The sequence below is a fragment of the Phyllostomus hastatus genome, unplaced genomic scaffold (assembly GCF_019186645.2).
Source record: "Phyllostomus hastatus isolate PE091 unplaced genomic scaffold, TTU_PhHast_1.1 phas_scaffold_55, whole genome shotgun sequence".
NCBI classification, from domain to species: Eukaryota; Metazoa; Chordata; class Mammalia; order Chiroptera; family Phyllostomidae; genus Phyllostomus; species Phyllostomus hastatus.
The window spans coordinates 13,445,210-13,462,371 of record NW_025334035.1 but is presented as its reverse complement, the minus strand read 5'-3'; the positions used below and the strand labels follow the sequence as shown (position 1 = coordinate 13,462,371).

At 46.7% G+C, this 17,162-nt stretch overlaps 1 protein-coding gene across 3 annotated transcripts in view; it reads right to left on the bottom strand.

The window, feature by feature from the left end:
• TOP3A (DNA topoisomerase III alpha) overlaps positions 1-17,162 on the bottom strand; it is a 31,174-nt gene that overhangs the window by 5,530 nt on the left and 8,482 nt on the right. For all 3 annotated transcript variants that reach the window (XM_045824113.1, XM_045824114.1, XM_045824115.1), the window contains 11 exons: positions 16,468-16,611; positions 16,155-16,325; positions 15,351-15,451; positions 13,433-13,507; positions 12,148-12,230; positions 10,799-11,006; positions 9,081-9,266; positions 8,759-8,888; positions 1,372-1,485; positions 1,103-1,268; positions 408-551 (listed from right to left, as the gene is read on the bottom strand). In XM_045824113.1, the coding sequence (XP_045680069.1) occupies positions 408-551; positions 1,103-1,268; positions 1,372-1,485; positions 8,759-8,888; positions 9,081-9,266; positions 10,799-11,006; positions 12,148-12,230; positions 13,433-13,507; positions 15,351-15,451; positions 16,155-16,325; positions 16,468-16,611 (1,522 nt within the window). The remainder of the gene's footprint in view (positions 1-407; positions 552-1,102; positions 1,269-1,371; positions 1,486-8,758; positions 8,889-9,080; positions 9,267-10,798; positions 11,007-12,147; positions 12,231-13,432; positions 13,508-15,350; positions 15,452-16,154; positions 16,326-16,467; positions 16,612-17,162) is intronic.

Sequence of the window (17,162 nt, the reverse complement as noted above, 5' to 3'; positions counted from 1 at the left end):
GAGTTTCTGGAATAGAAAATAGGCGCTCAGAGTAGTTAAGTAACCCGCTTTAGGGCACAAAGCTCGTAAGTGGTCCAAGTGGAATTCAATGCAGATCCTTTGGGTCTGCAGTTCATGCTTCCCCACCCTTCTCTCCACACCGGAAGAGGTTAAGTGCTACCCACAGAGGACATCAGCCCCACCAACACCCGGCCCCCGCCCTCCCCTGCATCCCACAGCACTGCGCACCAGCGCCCTCATCGGCCACTGGTCTGTCTCAGCACCTAGTCCGGGGTCTGGCAAGTGCAGGCCGCCTTCAAGTGACAACACAAATGAAATGTCAGGGCCTAGCACAAGCTGTCTGGCAGACCTGGCAGGTACCATGTGAGCATAAGGGGCAGGGGTGGGGGGTGAAGCTGGGCACTGACCCGCCACTTTTCTTGGTCTTGAGGACCATGTCCTTGTTGCACTGAGGACACTTCCTGACAGGTTCTGGCACAGCCGGGTAGATGGTTTCTTGCTGGGCCACCTCTGCCCCTTCCCCAAAGTACTGGGACAAGGCCTCATCCAATCTGAAGACACAGCAAAACATATATAAATTTCCTTATGTGCATACAACATTGATTTTCTCTCCCTTTCTTTCTCCTTCCCTTCCCCTCTAAAAAAAAATAAAACTAAATCTTAAAAATGCACGCATGCTACTTGTTAAATGGCCACTCCAAACACTCCGGAGAACAGATCACACGCCAGCACCTGGATTTACTGACCACGAGTGTACTGCCTATACTAATTCAAGACAGAATTAAAATCAGGAGAATGACATTTCTAAGGCCCACAGCCCAGAATAACTGGACCAGATCTTTGTTTACTGTTTCTACATTGACAGAGCTCTGTGGAAAGGAACAAAACCCAGGGGGAAAACCTAAAGGGGAGGAGCCAGGAAACAAGGCCACTGGTCAAGGTAACTGGTTTGGTGGGGACTTACCAACCTCAAGGGCATGGTTATGAGAATACCTGGTTTCTGCGGAATCATCTCAAGAACTCTCATTTCTTAGGGAAACAGCAGGGCCAAGGCCGCAGAGCTAACTACCCCATGTGCTGAAGAGCAGGGCCGGGCACTCACTTCTTAGCTTTAGCCACGGCTTCAATGAAAACCTGCTTGTATTTCTGGACCTGCTGCCTTAGAACCACACACTTTTTCTTCTTCCCCTCACAGATCAGCTTTAAATCGGCCTCCAGCTCAGCCCGGAGGTCAGGCTTGGACATCTCATAGCCCATGGCATCATAACCTGCAGCGAGAAGAGCGGTGTTCAGTGTGGTCCACACAACACAACTCAGGAACTTCAGCAACAGGGCCTCCCCAGCTACTCCCTGCAGCTCCCTTCTGCTTACCTTCCACAAGTCCCATGCCCAGGTGCCCGGGGAGAAACCGCTTGTCTGGGGTGAGCCCGACGTACATCCGGGCTTTGATTGTCTCAATGTGCTCCGCGTGTGTCGCATCAGTGCCTGAAAGCCGCTCCAGGTTACTCAGGTTAATACAGACCTTCTTCCCAGGTGTCTGTGGGTCCCCTTCCTCTGCCTGGATTTCCTATTCTCGGTAAGACACCTCTATTCACATCTGGCCCATAATAGAAACCACAATGGCCACCTTACCTCTCCCTCACGTCTGCTAAATCACTAAAGCTGTCAACGCCAGCTTTGAAGTTCTAAGCTCAACCCCACGTGTCAGAGTATAGCCAGAGCCTACATCATCTCATCTGCATCATTACATCCTCAGTCTTCTCTGCTCTGGTTGCTTCCTCAACCCACCCCATTCTTTATGCTGTAGCCAAAGGGACCTTTTAAAACATAACTCCGCCACCAGGGAAATGCAAACCAAACCCACAAGGAAATGTCACTTCATGCACACTTGGATCAATATAATGAAAAGCAAAGACCATAACAAATGCTGGAGAGGGCATGTAGAAACTGGGACCCTTACACACTGCTGGAGGGTTGGGACATAGTGCAGCTGCTGTGAAGAAGTCTGGAGTTCCTCAAAAGGTTGAACAGAGTCACCACATGACCCAGCAATTCTCCTAGGCTGTATACTCAAGCGAGCTGAAAACATGTCTACATAAGAACTTGTGCTTAAATGCTCTCTGCAGCATTCACAGCAGCCACAAAATGGGAACAACCCAAAAGTCCGTCAATTGAAAAAAATGCAGAATAGTATTCGTAATAAAAAGGAATCAAGTGCTACAACATGGATGAACCTTGAAAACATACTAAGTGAAAGAAGCAAGTTACAAAAGACCAGATACTGTATAATTCCATTGATAGGAAATGTCCAAAATAGGCAGACCTCCTGAGTCAGAAAGATCAGTGGCTGCCTAGGGCTGGGGAGACTAGAAAAAAGGGGAAATGGGGAGTGACTGGGTACAGCATTTCTTTTAGAGGTAATGAAAAGGTCTGATTTGTAGTGACAGCTGCATAATTTTGTCCAGAAAAATGCAGTCATTGTTAATATAACAAGAATGGTTTGCATGATGTTGACATCACCTGGCAGCCAAGGAGAGTGGTGTGGAATGCACATGTGTGAACAATGATGGCTTCACTGTACTAGTCAGTGAGAGTGGTAAACACTGTTGAGTGAGCACGTGTACTGTGTGGCCCTCATGTTCAAGATGACTGAGTGAGGAAAGCAACAAATCTGCATCCAATTTTGTGTTAAACTTGAACATTACTCCATGGAAACTATTCAGATGATTTAGAAGGCTTTTGGGGACGATGCAATGAGTATAGTACAAATAAAAGTGTGGCACAAACGCTTCAAAGATGGTCAAGAATCTGTTGAAAGCAATTCACATTCTGGAAGGCCTAGAACAAGCAGAATACACTGCTGAACATGCATGGGCTGCAATACACAAAGACTGGTGACTGAGAGTGCGAGCCCTAGAAGCTGATCTGGGGATTCCAAAAACTACTGTGTCTGAGATTTTGATGCAGGATCTTGGCAGGAAACGTGTCATGACAAAATCTGTTTTGTGGCTTCAGCTACCAGAGCAGAAAGAACATCGTGCTGTAGTTGCTAATGACGTGATTAAAATCGCTACTAATGAACCAGATTTCCTCAAGAAGGTCATAACCGGGGATGAATTGTGGGTCTAGTTATAGTCCAGAAATGAAGGCCCAGATATCCTAATGGAAGTCACCTGGTTCTCCATGCCTGAAGAAGGCGCAGCAAAGTTGCAGCAAGATCGAGACCCTGTTAACTGTTTTTTTGATTGGGAAGGTGTCTAACACAAGTACACTCCTCTGGACCAAACAATTAATGAGTACTGTGCCTCAATGTTCTTTGTTGGTTGAGAAATGCAATATGATGAAAACGGCTGAGCTACAGGCAACTGGTGATTGGCAGCTTCATCATGAAAACATGCCCACTCATGCATCACATCCCGTGCAGAGTTTGTTGGCGAAACATCAAATCACCCAGGTAACTCAGTTCCACTACAGCCCAGATTTGGCGCCCTGCAACATCTGGCTTTTCCTAAAACTAAAATCACCTTTGAAAGGGAAGAGATTTCAGACTGTCCATGAAATTCAGGAAAATATGACAGGGCAGCAGATGGAGATTCCAACAAAAAATTTTGCAGTGTTTCGAACACTGGAACAGATTCTAGGAAATCTGTGTGAGGACCCAAGTTGCCTACTTTGAAGGGAACTGAGATGTCATTGTCCTATGTACAATGTTTCTTGTATCTTCTTCAATAAATGTCTCTGTATTTCAGATTACATTGCTGGATGCTTTCTGGACAAACCTTGTATACTAAGCACTGCATTAAATCAATGAATTATGTACCAAAATTATGTCTCAATAACGCTATTAACATTTTTTAAAAATGCAGATCTACGTTGCTCCTTTCCTTACTCTGTGCTGATCAGCCCCTCACTTGGCTCAGCATGGTTCAGACCACCTCTCTGGCCTCATTTCTACGACCTCGACCACCCTCCCTGTCCTGGCAGCATGTGCCTTCCTGTCTGTGCACTTCCTGCACTGCTACGCTCGCCTTCATTCAAGAATTCTTACTATAAGGTTTTCAGGTCCCTGCAGAACCCATTACATTGTATCTAATGTGTTGGTTTGGCCTGTTTCTCCTGCTACACGAGCCCTTATGAGGACAGAGTAGGTGGTACTCCTCTTTGTGTACCCAAGGCCTAGGCCTCATATATATTTTTTTCTTCTCAGAGATTTTATTTATTTATTTTTAGACAAAGAGGAAGGAAGGAGAAAGAGAAAAAGAGAAATATTGATCAGCGAAACATTGAAACAAGAGCAAGAGAAACATCGATCAGTTGCCTTTCTCACACCCCCAACTAGAAACATGACCCACACCCCAGGCATGTGTCCTGACCAGGAATTGAACCTGCGACCTTCTGGCCTGCGGATGATGCTCAACCCACTAAGTCACATCATTCAGGACAAACTTTGTATGTCTTTTTTTTTTTTTTTTAAGATTTTATTTATTTATTTTTAGAGAGGGAAGGAGGGAGGGAGAGAGAGAGAGAGAGAGAAACATCAATGTGTGGTTGCTGGGGGCCGTGGCCTGCAGCCCAGGCATGTGCCCTGACTGGGAATCAAACCTGCGATGCTTTGGTTCACAGCCCTCACTCAATCCACTGAGCTACGCCAGCCAGGGTTGTATGTTCTTTTTTAAAAAATATTTTATTTATTTATTTTTAGAGAGAGGGGAAAGGAAGGAGAAAGAGAGTGAGAGAAACACCAATGTGTGGTTGCCTCTCACGCACCCTCAACTGGGGACATGGCCTGAAACATAGGCATGTGCCCTGCCTGGGAATCAAACCAGTGACCCCCTGGTTCACAAGCTGGCACTCAGTCCACTGAGCTACACCAGTCAGGGCAGGTATGTTTTTAATAAATAAATCGTAAGGGGGTAAACTATCTCTAATTTTACCTAAATGCATGGGCTCTGGATAATCCAGTGCTGGCCAGGGGACTCCAGGTCAGGGCATGTCTTCCTGAGCCACAGAGTGACCAAACTCACTTTGTAGGGAGGCAGCTGCACCCCAGAGGCAATGGCCTGTTTCCACAACATGCCCAGGGAGCTATCCTCTCCCTCCACCCCCCTCCAGCTTGCGCTGGCCCCTCAGAATGAGGATCCCAGAGACAATCTTCCTCAGCGCTGTGGTGAGAACTGACCACAGGCAGTGGGCCATCTATAGGACTTAGTGGAAATAACCATTCTGGCCTAGCTCTTATTTTTAAACTTATTTTCTTTCTTTAAAAAAGATACCTTTTATTTTTCAATTACAGTTGATGTACAATATTATGTTAATTTTGGGTGTACTATCCAGTGATTAAACATTTGTATAACTATGAGCCCTGGCTGATGTAGCTCAGTGGCTTGAGCATGGGTTTGTGAACCAAGGGGTCAGGCATGCCTGGGAACCAAGGGGTTTGATTCCCAGGCATGCCTGAGCTGCAGGCCAGGTCCCCAGTGGGGGACGCGTGAGAGGCAACCACACATTGATGCTTCTCTCTCCTTCTCCCTCTCTTCCCTTCTCTCTAAAAATGAATAAATAAAATCTTTAAGAAAAATTTCTATAACTATGAAATGATCACCCAATAAATCTAGCACCCATCTGCCACCATATGAACCTACTTTCTGATTCCTAAACAATTATGAGAAGTACATTAACAAAAATCTAAGAGTGTGGCTTCCCACACCTAACAGCAGGCAGGCAAATTGAGGCCCCTGGGTCCCTGCCGTTCAACTCCAAACTGTCCGCGTGAGAGCGGAGGCTCAGGCTGCTGGATCTCCTGATAATTCAAAAAATGGAAGAGAGAGATTTTTATGTGAAATTTCCTAAGTTTTACATGTTGGCACCTTATACAAACAAACAAACAAACAAACAAACCCCAGCGTGGGCCAAAAATACTTAGTCTATGGGCAGCCCCTGCTCCCAGCTGAGACCTCCAAGTTATGGGAAATGCCTGTCTTGCCAGGCACACCTCATTTTATTGCCCTTTCAGATACTGCATTTATATCCATATCAAGGCAAGAGCCCCCACACCAGTTTAAACATCGTAACTCCCTGGAGTCTTAGGTGATGATTAGCATTTTTTAGCAATAAAACATTCTAAAATTAAAGTATAGCCCTGACTGGTGTGGCTCAGCAGATTTGAGTGCCAACCTGTAAACTGAAAGGTTGCCTGTTTGACTCCCAAGTAGGGTATGTGCCTGGGTTGCCGGCCAGGCCCTCAGCTGGGGGACTTGCAAGAAGCAACCAATAATGTATCGCTCACACATTGATATTTCCCTCCCTTCCCCCTTTCTAAAAGTAAGTAAGTTTTCTCTTCAGAATGAATAAATAAAAGCTTCAAAAGACTTCCAGCCAAGATGGAGGTGTAGGTAGACACACTGTGCCTCCTCACACAACTAAAATAAGGACAACAATTTAGGAACAAAATAACAACCAGAAGTGACAAAAAATTGAACTGTATGGAAGTTCAACAACGAAGGAGTTAAAATAGACACGTTCATCCAGACAGGTAGGAGGGGCGGAGTCGGCAGCAGGGCGGAGAGGGGTCGAGGCACAAAAAGCGGTGGCACCGGGTATGCAAGGCAGCAGCCGACAAACCCTGCCAGCAGTGGGTGAACCCTAAGTACACAGGTGGTGGCTGGCAGACCCCGGGTGCGGGGTGGCTACCGGCAGACCCAGGAAGGCGGCAATTGTGAAGCAAGGCACTGCGAGCAAGGTGATTAGCTGACCAGGCAGTCCCACATTCACGCGCAGATAAACCTGGCGAAATTGGGGAGCAAGACAGACCATGCAGGCCAGGGTCCTAGTGCTGGGAAATAAAGCCTCAAAACACCGATTGAAAACACCTGTGGGGGTTGAGGTGCTGGAAGAGACTCCCAACCTAATAGAAGAGTTTGTTGGAGAGACCCACAGGGTCCTGGTATGTACACAAGCCCACCCACACGGGAATCAGCACCAGAAAGGCCCAGTTTGCTTGGGGGAAATGGGGCAAGGGACTGAAATCCAACAGAGTGGAGCAAGTGCCATTGTTCCCTCTCAGACCCTGCCCCCACACTCAGCATCACAACCCAGTGACTGGGTTGCCCTGTCCTGGTGAACACCTAAGGCTCCGCCCCTCATATGTAACAGGTAGAAGACAAAAAAAACAAAATAAAACAAAAAACAAAACAAAAAACCCCAACGACAACAACTAAGCAACGAAGAGATAGCCAACCTATCAGATGCACAGTTCAAAGCACTGGTGATCAGGATGCTCACAGAATTGGTTGAATTTGGTCGCAAATTAGATGAAAAAATGAAGGCTACGCTAAGTGAAATGAAGGAACATGCACAGGGAACCAATAGTGATGGGAAGAAAATGGACTCAAATCAATGGAGTGGGGATCAGAAGGAAGAAAGAAACAATCAAACAGAAAAGAAGAAAGAGACAAGAATTCAAGAAAATGAGGAGAGGCTTAGGAACCTCTGGGACATCTTTAAATGTTCTAACATCCAAATTATAGGGGTACCAGAAGAAGAAGAGGAAGAGCAACAAGTGGAAAAGTTATTTGAACAAATAATAAAGGAGAACTTCCCCAATCTGGCAAAGGAAATAGACTTCCAGGAAGTCCAGGAAGCTCAGAGAGTCCCAAAGAAGTTAGACCCAAGGAGGAACACATCAAGGCACATCATAATTACATTACCCAAGATTAAAATGAAGGAGAGAATCCTAGAAGCAGCAAGAGATAAGTAGACAGTCACCTACAAAGGAATTCCCATCAGACTGTCAGCTGATTTCTGAAAAGAGACCTTGCAGGCAAGAATGGGCTGGAAAGAAGTATTCCAAGTCATGAAAGCCAAGGATCTACATCCAAGATTGCTCTGTCCAGCTTAGCTTTCATTTAGAATGGAAGGGCAGATAAAGTGCTTCTCAGATAAGGTCAAGTTAAAGGAGTTCATCATCACCAAGCCCTTATTTTATGAAATGTTGAAGGAACTTATCTAACAAAAGAAGATAAAAAACATGTATAGTAAAAGGACAGCAAACTCACAATTATTAACAACCATGCCTAAAACAAAAACAAAACAAAGCAAATAATGAGAACAGGAACAGAACCACAGAAATGGAGATCACATGGAGGGTTAGCAACAGGGGAGTAGGAGGGGGAAAGAGGGGGAAAAGGTACAGAGAATAAGTACATAGATGGTAGGTAGAAAATAGGGGGAAGGCAAGAATACAAGCTAAAGAACTTATGACACATGGACATGAACTAAGGGGGGAATGTGGGTGGGAAAGGGTGTGCAGGGTGGAGGGGAATGAAGGGGGGAAAATGGGACAACTGTAATAGCATAATCAATAGACTATATTTAAAAAAAATAAAAGCTTTTAAAAAATAAAGTATATACAGTGGGTTTAAGACATAATGTTATTTCACACTTAACAGACTACAGTATAGTGTAAACCTGACTTTTATATATACTGGAAAACAAAAAAAACTAGTGGGACTCCCTTTACTTAGTGGTCTAGAACCAAACCCCCGGTAGTTCTTGAGGCGCCTACATCCAGATGGTGCAGAGCAAAGACTGTAGAGTTTCTTGGAACCTGTTTTAATAATTCACACACTTTGTGACCTTAGGTTAAGTTGTTACTTTCTCTAAGCCTCACATTAGCTATAAACAGGGTCTACAATGTAACACCCACATTACAGTTGTTGGGCTCCTGAGCCACCAGTTACCATGACAACGAGCTACTGACCAATGCCGTGCTTTTCCATGAGGGCAATGAGGTCGGCCTCAGTGAGCAGCTGAGGGGGGCTGGTCTCCCCGTCCAACATCTGCATGGTGCTGGGCTGAAAGCGGGAGCCTCTCTCATAGACAGGGAGGGTCTACGGAGAGTAACAGAAGTGTCAGTCAAATCTCTGCCATGGCATGCGGGCAGAGACATCTTGCAGCTCAAACAACATGCTCTGGTGCATCCAATTGCCCTAAGATGGGACCAGGACTGTCGTCCCCTCCTCCCTAAGGCCCGTGGGGTGAGACATAGATTCCAACATCTCACTGCATCTATGATTTATCACCTTGTCACTCCAGCGGTCATATGGGTACACGTCCAGATAGTTTCGAGCCAGAATCATGAGACCATGGGCCACAAAGCGTTCCTGAGCAATGTCAATCTCCACAGTAGTCTCCTGCCCCTGAGCATCCTGGGAGCAGCAAGCTAGGAAATGGCGAACGATGAACTCGTACAGTCGCTGTTCATCTCCCTGTGCAGAAAAGAAAGTCTGAACCTCCCTACAGAATAATAGTGCTCAAGGATCTCAGCATCATTGGTAGTTTCACCTAGTTCAGGCTACCTGTCAGTCCAAATTTCTGCGCAGAATAGGGCACACCGCTGCTGAAGCCCCTGAACTAATGCAGTGCCAGGCAGCTGCACTGTGCACTCATGGGTTTAGGCTGGTAAATTGCACAACTCTCATCAGGCAGAGATAAGCAAGGGAGTCATGTTGCTCTCAAGACTGGGTAGTGATTCTTTTATTTATTTTTTAATTTTTTAAATTCCTCACCTGAGGATATATTTATTGATTTTGTAGATAGAAAAAAAGGTGAGAGAGTGAGTGAGAGAGACATTGACATGTTGCCTCTTGTATGTGCACTGGCTGGGGACTGAATCCATACCTAGGTATGTGCCCCGACCAGGGGTCAAACCTACAACCTTTTGGTCTGTAGGACCATGCTCCAACCAACTGAGCCACAGGGCCAGGGCTGAGAAGTGATTCTTTTGATGTAAACCCAACCTAAGCACAAAACAAGGTGAAAGCATTAAGAAGTTAACCAGACACCCTTGTACACATGACACATACAGTGAATATGCACCCAGCAGCCTTAGACCAACTCCATGAACACAGGGGTTATGGTGATTTTCCATCAATTCAGTAATCAAGGAGTTAATGAGGCTCAATCTATCAAAAGCCAAAAGATGTTCATGCTCATATCCATTAACTCTCCCTCTAAGAATGTGAGAGATCCACACTAATATTCACATATACAGATGCTGATTTCAGTGTATCATGTGTCAAAAAGAAGGAAACAACTTAATCCTTCAAAAACAGATTAGACAAAATAAATTACGGTACAACTATGCAACCCTTAAATATACTTTAAAATATTCTAGCATATCGAAAATATAAAACGAAAAAAAGTAGTTTATGAAACTAAGGTTATAATTTTAATATAAGAATATTATATACATGTATAAACAAAAGGTGGTTCTCAGTAGGAGGTAAGATTAGAGGCCATTTTTCTCCTCCTTACAATCATTTGTATTTTCTGAATTGTCTAAAATGAACATGTATTACCTTTAAAATCAGAATAAAATCAGAAAGAATACTGTTATTAAAAGAAAATGGGGAGAAAGTGCTAAGTGTGCCAGTCCCACTGTGGCTGGAGCATGACAGAGGAGTGTGATGCGAAACTGCTCCAGTCCTAGGAGGATGAGCAGGATTCTTCCTGCTGACAAGGGGACGAGGGGGCTAAGTGGCTCTTCTCAGGGGCCAGGGCAGAGTGGGGCATGGGTGGGGCTGGCCAGAGAGCAGACTCTGCCATGGGGGTCTCCCAGGGAAGCCAGGTGGAACTGTGACCTAGGCAAATGTGATACTGATACTACTTTTCTGAAGTGCGCAAGACATTTCAAAATCACTGAGTTCCCACAGCAGGAGCCCAGAGTAAATTCAAACCCAAACGCCAACCCCTTCCCTCCCCTGGGGCCGCAGTAGGCTGAACAGCCAGGGGAACAAACCTGTAAGCTGCCGGTGTACTTGGTGGGATGGATGGGAGGGTGAGCTTGGTCAGACTTGTTCCCGTTGCGTGGGGTGGGGCCGCCCCGCTCTAGAATGTTCCGGGCAAAGGACCCCCAGTGTGGGTCAGGGGTCTGCTGTTCCACCAGTGCTGTCAGGTTTAAGTCTTTGGGGAAAATGTTTGTTTCAGTTCTGGGATAGCTGATGTATCTAATACAAAGGCAAACAAACAGAATAAGAAATTTGTCTGTAAACAATTGAATTAAATTGAAAATACCTGGTGACACCTGCAATCATCCACCTGATCCAGACAACTCAAAAGATGGCAACCTGGGTTATCTCCATGGAGGAAAGTTCTGAGACGTGCCCCCTCAACCCGCAACGAGGTGAGGAGCAGCAGGCTCTCCTGCTAGCATCCGCAAAGCAGCCAAAGGATAGATGACAGGATGGCACAGCGTAGGGCACACTGGCCACAGCTCAGCCTGCAGCTATGTGGCTGAGGTATGTTGCTGGCCCTGTCCAGCGACAGTCTGACAGAGCAACCGGCATGAGCCCCATGGTCCCGACACTGCAACAGTGTGTGCTTCTACCAGTTTCTTTTTTTTGATTAAAAAAAAAAAAATTCTTTAGAGCGAGGAGCGAGAGAAACATCAATAGGTTGCCCCTTGCATGCCCTCAACTGGGGACCTGGACTGCAACCCAGGCGTGTGCCCTGAGCAGGCGTTGGACCAGCGGACCTTTTGGTTTGCAGGCAGGCACTCAACCCACTGCGTCACACCAGCCAGGACTCTACCGCTTTAAGTACAGAAACAACAGTGCCTCCCAACAATGCAAACTATAATGTGGACCCTATATGCAACTATAAATTTTGTTAGCCACTTAAACATTACTGAGATTGTTTGCATTCTTTTTTTCATAAAAGTCTTCGAAACCCAGTATAACATTTCACATTTAAGCACATCCCAATTTGGACGACCTAAATTTCAAGGACTCGACAGTCAGCTAGAGCATGTGGCTACTACACCAGTCTGTGAGAATTCCAGTCACTGGATGGTCTGGGAGCAGCATGATTTACAATGGGCAAACCACTCCTAAAGGTGCTTCCCACCACCTGCTGGGACCTCAGGGGGAGCTGCTGGGGGATCAAGACTGGAATTTGGATTTACCCTATGGGCCCTTGTTTTAGAAAAGATGTTGAAATGGGTTTTCCATTATCAGAAAATAGAAATCACTGTCAAAATTCCTCTACTTCAGAGCTTAGGTGACACCTAGATGGTTTGTATCTCCCCATGAGCTCCATTTCTAAACTACTTCACACATCAAATTCTATGTCCAAATGTGGAATATTTACCCTTGAGTGTAGAGCTTTTCGGCAATCCTCATCGTTTCTTTAGCATTTATTCTCAACTTTCGAGAAGCTAGCTTCTCGAGCTCCTGTTAAAAGTGTCAATAGGCATGTTAGGGCATCATGTATGAGCCAGAGGGCAGTACACAACCACACAATTCATTTTCAGACCATGTGGCCCCAGTCTCTCCAGCTACTGTCTATCACACAGAGGGAGGACAATGCTGAGGAGAGACTTCTCGGCCTTCCAGGCAGAGCTGGATCCCACTCCAGTGCTTCCCAGACCCTGATGTGCAGAAGCAAGACTCACCTAAGAAGCAAGCAGATCCCTGGGCCCCAAGCACTCGGGATTCTGACAGGAGAGCAGGGAAACAGGCCGGCATCTGCACTTTTAACAAGCACCCGACACACTGACACTCACACAGGCAGTCTGAGAACTGCCCTTTGGGAATACCACTGGAGACCCAGCAAGTTCCCCTGATTGTGAATGCCAATCTTCCAGGCCTCCTATGAGATAATCGACTATCCTTTCCCCTTGGTGACACTCCAACAATGATTGGCTACGTGTCAAAGTATATTCAACCCGTGAGGAATAAAACACTTATGCCTACTGTGAAATCAATCCTCAACTCTCCCATCATCCCTCAGCGTGCCCACACACACACAGCATCATATCCAAGACAGAGACTGCATTGCCCACTAGTCCTGCATGTTTCTGAGCCTACACATTCTGCATGTTCAACCTCTAGAGTTAGCCTCCACAGGAACTGGACTCTGAATTTTCCTGCAAAGTGCTGACTAGAAAGGGGCTCCCTAAAGTGTTTACTCAGACTTGGGTCCCTTGGGGGTGGCTCTTCTTAGGGTCAAAAATTTTGAGAAGTCCTGTTCTAGGATAGGCTCATAAAGCAGATACTCAAATGTTTACACAGATCATACAGAAATATTAAAAGAAAAATGCTTGGCTAGAAAAACTATTCCAATTTTAACTCCAAAAAAATAGGAAGAGATGACACCAAGGTTTATCAGTGATTACACAAGAATGGCATGGTGAGGGGTGACTTATCTGCCTCTTCTTGTTTCTCCAACCCCACATAAAGCAGTTATACTGCACTAACAACTTATGTAAAAAAAGCACTGAGGCCAAGCGGGCCCATGGTTTAGAGTTCCTGTTTTCTCCAAGCGCTTTCCTGTGTGGCCCTGGGAGGAGTAATGTCACTGGGCCATCGTCTGCAGCAGCACCCTGGTCCCAAAAACCGGAAGTCAGGGCTGGCGTAATCCCTCCAGAACATACCACAGTGTCCAAAGCTTGAGGTCTCCACTTGCTCTTTGCCTTAGAACTGACCTCCACCACAGTCGCCGTGGGATCCTAGAAACCCAAAAAAAGCAGATGCCATTCCAACCTGCAGAGGCATTTCCCCCAGCTTCTCAGCAAGAGAAGCTACTCCTCTGGGTCACAGCCACCTTCCGCAGAGGCCCCTGAGCCATCCCAGGCAAGCTTCCACTGACCCTGGCCTGCAGCCCACCGCAGGGCTGATGCCAGCACCCCTCCCCACTCAAGCCCAGACTCAGAGGGGCAATCTCATAAGCCCCCTCTGGAGCCCGTGAAACACAGCAGCCCACACACCTCCTTAGTTTCCTATCTCTCATCAAGGGGGTCCTTTTTTTTTTTAATTCTTTATAATACAGAGTTAGAAATAGAAGAAATTATGTAACACAACCTGGAGAACTCTAATCTTAAGACCAATTTCACACTTTTAAGAGACTTCGAATGGACAAAGAACTCAGCTTAAGTGATTTGTTAATGAGAATATTTATGTATCAAAACCCAAATAGACTGGGACTAGTGCTCTTGATGAGGAGCTCAAAGTACCCCACCTGCTTCTGTTGCACCACATCCTAGAGCACAACAGAGGGCAGGACTTGTGTACTGAACAGATAGATGTGCAAGGCGGCTGTGTGGCTTTCAGGTAAAGGGTGAAGTAGCGTGGTCTGGGGAACTGGAGTCAGACCCGCTGGGAGCCAACCTGTGCTCAGCCCCTTCCTAGCCCCAGTGGGTCTGTGCTGTCCCTTCACTTGTCTAGCTTCCTCACCTGTCATGTGAAAGAGCAAGCCTACCTGCACAGGCACTATCAGGCCTAAAGAAAATGACATGTAAACATATGGTGTATCTGGCATGTAGCAGGGGCTCAACAGTCATTAGCCCCCCTAGCAAATCAATGCTAAATCCACCAATGTGCTACAGCTGAGAAGCACAGATGACTTATCCAACCTACAGAGCCCCAAGTTTTATGTAGGTACCATTGTATGCAGCCCCTGGGTTAATACAGGCAGTCATGTGCTGACAGGAAGCAGCATCGTAAAGTGGCCTGTCAGTCTGAGAGATACAACTGGGCCGCTGAATGGCTGGTGGCCTGAGCCGTCATGGCCCTTTGCACGTATTGCTCTCTTTGCTGACACACGCCTTCCCTAGGTCCTCCTAGGGAAGGCGTGTGGCTGCCTCCTGCCAATCACTCTGGCCTTCACTCAAATGTCAACCCTGACATGTCCTTCACAACCACCATGCCTAGAACAGTCCCCTTCCTGTTCCCCCCTTCATTTGTCATTGTATAAAATTAACTTGTTCACTCGTTTGTGACTTTCATCTCTTTAGATCTCATATGACCAATGGTAGAATTGGACCAGATGCTGTCTAACCTCCATCCAGCTGTAGGAGTCTGTGACCTAGGCTGGTCTGGCTAATCCTTATTATTTACTGATTTTGAGAGGGAAAGGGAGAGAGGGAGAGGGACAGACAGACAGACACCAATCCACTGTTCCATCTATCCATGCACTCATTGGTTGTTTCTTGTGTGCGCTGTGACTGGGGATCAGACCTGCAACCTTGGCCTGGTGGACAGAGCCAGGTGATTCTTTATTAATTACCAATGACAGTACTCCGCTGCAGGGAAAAATTTCAGCCACATATTTCCTAAAATTTTGACATTACCTGGAAGTTCTACAGATCCTTTTCTTTCACATTTTTTAGTGCTGTTTTGGTGGGGTCCTACTTTTTACTGGTCCCCAAAAAGGGATCTCCTGAGATGCAGACTGAGACAGCTACAGATCAGAGGGAAAAGAGGACAGGACCGCCCCTGCCAGTGCAGAGGGACTGGCCTGGGAAACTGCAGACCAGCTGTCTCAGACTAGGGGAGCTTCAAGCTGTTTCCTACCTCCATGCACAGATGATAGAGGACAAGACATGCCGTGTGGTTAAAGAGACGGTGCCTTTTCCAGCTGAATTCGACGATGCCATCTCTGTGGTCATGAGTTACTACCAGGAAAACACAAACAGGAAGGCCGTGACTCAGAGCTACGTGACGTGACAAATAGAAACAGTAGTACTACAGTGACAGTCAAAGGGATATGAAACAGAGAGGATCGCTGGGGAAACCTGAAGTGGGTCCCAAGCACTGTTGGCACCACCGCCAGCCCACAGTGCCCATAGTCATCCAATGGGCCCTGAGGTTGTGCACGGCAAAGGAGACCACAGGCCCCTTCCCAAGCTCCAACTGCCCCTCCCACCCTGTGAGAGTATGATGAGGGCATCAGGAAGTGATTGTGGGACCGACCTGGCAAATGAACGAACGAACGAACGAATGAAACGTCCCAATAGAAACTGTTCTCAGACATGAGCCTGGACTATAAACAACTGCAGAGCAACAGCCTGTGTTCTGGCTCCACACAGCTTGCATGTGAGCAAGAGCATGGCCTCCCTGCACCTCCCCCCACCCTCGCGCCCCCGCTCCCATCCCCCTGCACACCCTGTGTGCTCTGTTCTCTGTATAATCCCATCCTGGGAAAGTCTGGGTGGTGATCCAACTGCACAGGCTGGCTGCCACAGGTGCACACATAGGTCCTCATAACCCCATGCCTTTCACAGACAGTCCTCCAGACTGACAACATGCTAAGGTTCTCTAGGACCTAGGCCCTTCGAGTAAGAGGTTCCATGCCATAAATAACTCCCCCAGCCCTACCTTTAATTTTGTGGAAGACTTCTGGCACGAAAGCCTTAATGGCTTTGAACCTCTCCACCACAAACCCCAGTGTTGGGAACTGGCAGCTGCCATAACTGATCAGCTGCTCCGCCAATACCTCAGGAAAGATCCTCTGAAGCCTCAGTGTCTGGAACCTAGTGAAGGCAGCTCCTGGAAAGTGAGGAAGGACAGGAATAAACAAGGCCAGAGCTAGCTGCACATATTTATCGTACACATAAACCTCACTTTGGCTTCTATAACCTAATGCCCAGGGGCCACACGGGCCCTCAGAGGCATCAGCCCGGCTCCTCACCGATCCTGAGGTCCAGCTCCTGCCTCACGTCCACAGCATCGCTCACCCTCTGGTCAGGCTGTGTCAGGTTCTCGCAGGCCATCCTTATTGCTCGGGGGGTGATCTCAGAGAAACGGGCTCTCAACACCTGCAGAGTGGGTTTCACTGTGGAACGGAGAGACTCACTGTGGTCAGAGTCAAGTCACATTGCCTCTAATCATCAAGGGCTTGCATTCCTTCAGCAGCCTTGAACGAGAGGGAAGCAATTCAAGAAGCTGCAAGGTATCTAATTTTACCAGTTAGGTTAAATGAACAGTATGCTCTCTAAGAGGTAAACTTCATTATAACTGCCAAACTGAGGACTGTCAGAAATAGAAGTACACTGAATTTGGCTATTAACTAAAATTATCTGGGTGAGCCTTTCAAGACTTTAATCTCACTTGCTCTCTTAGACCATTTGGGGAGAGAAAAATGTTAATCCAAAGGTCCCTACAGGGGAATTTAATATCTTGTCATGTAAGTAACGTAGGACATATACACAGTCCCTGAAAGGTAATGTATTTAAATCACAGGAGTTACTATAGCTTCAAACTCAAGAACACACAAGGAAAACAGCAACACTCCCAGTCTTTGAAGCCTGCGAATGGCCTGCACCTCACTTCCCTTAAGTCACAGGTGGCAAACACAAGGCCTGTGGGCCGAATCCAGCCCTCCAC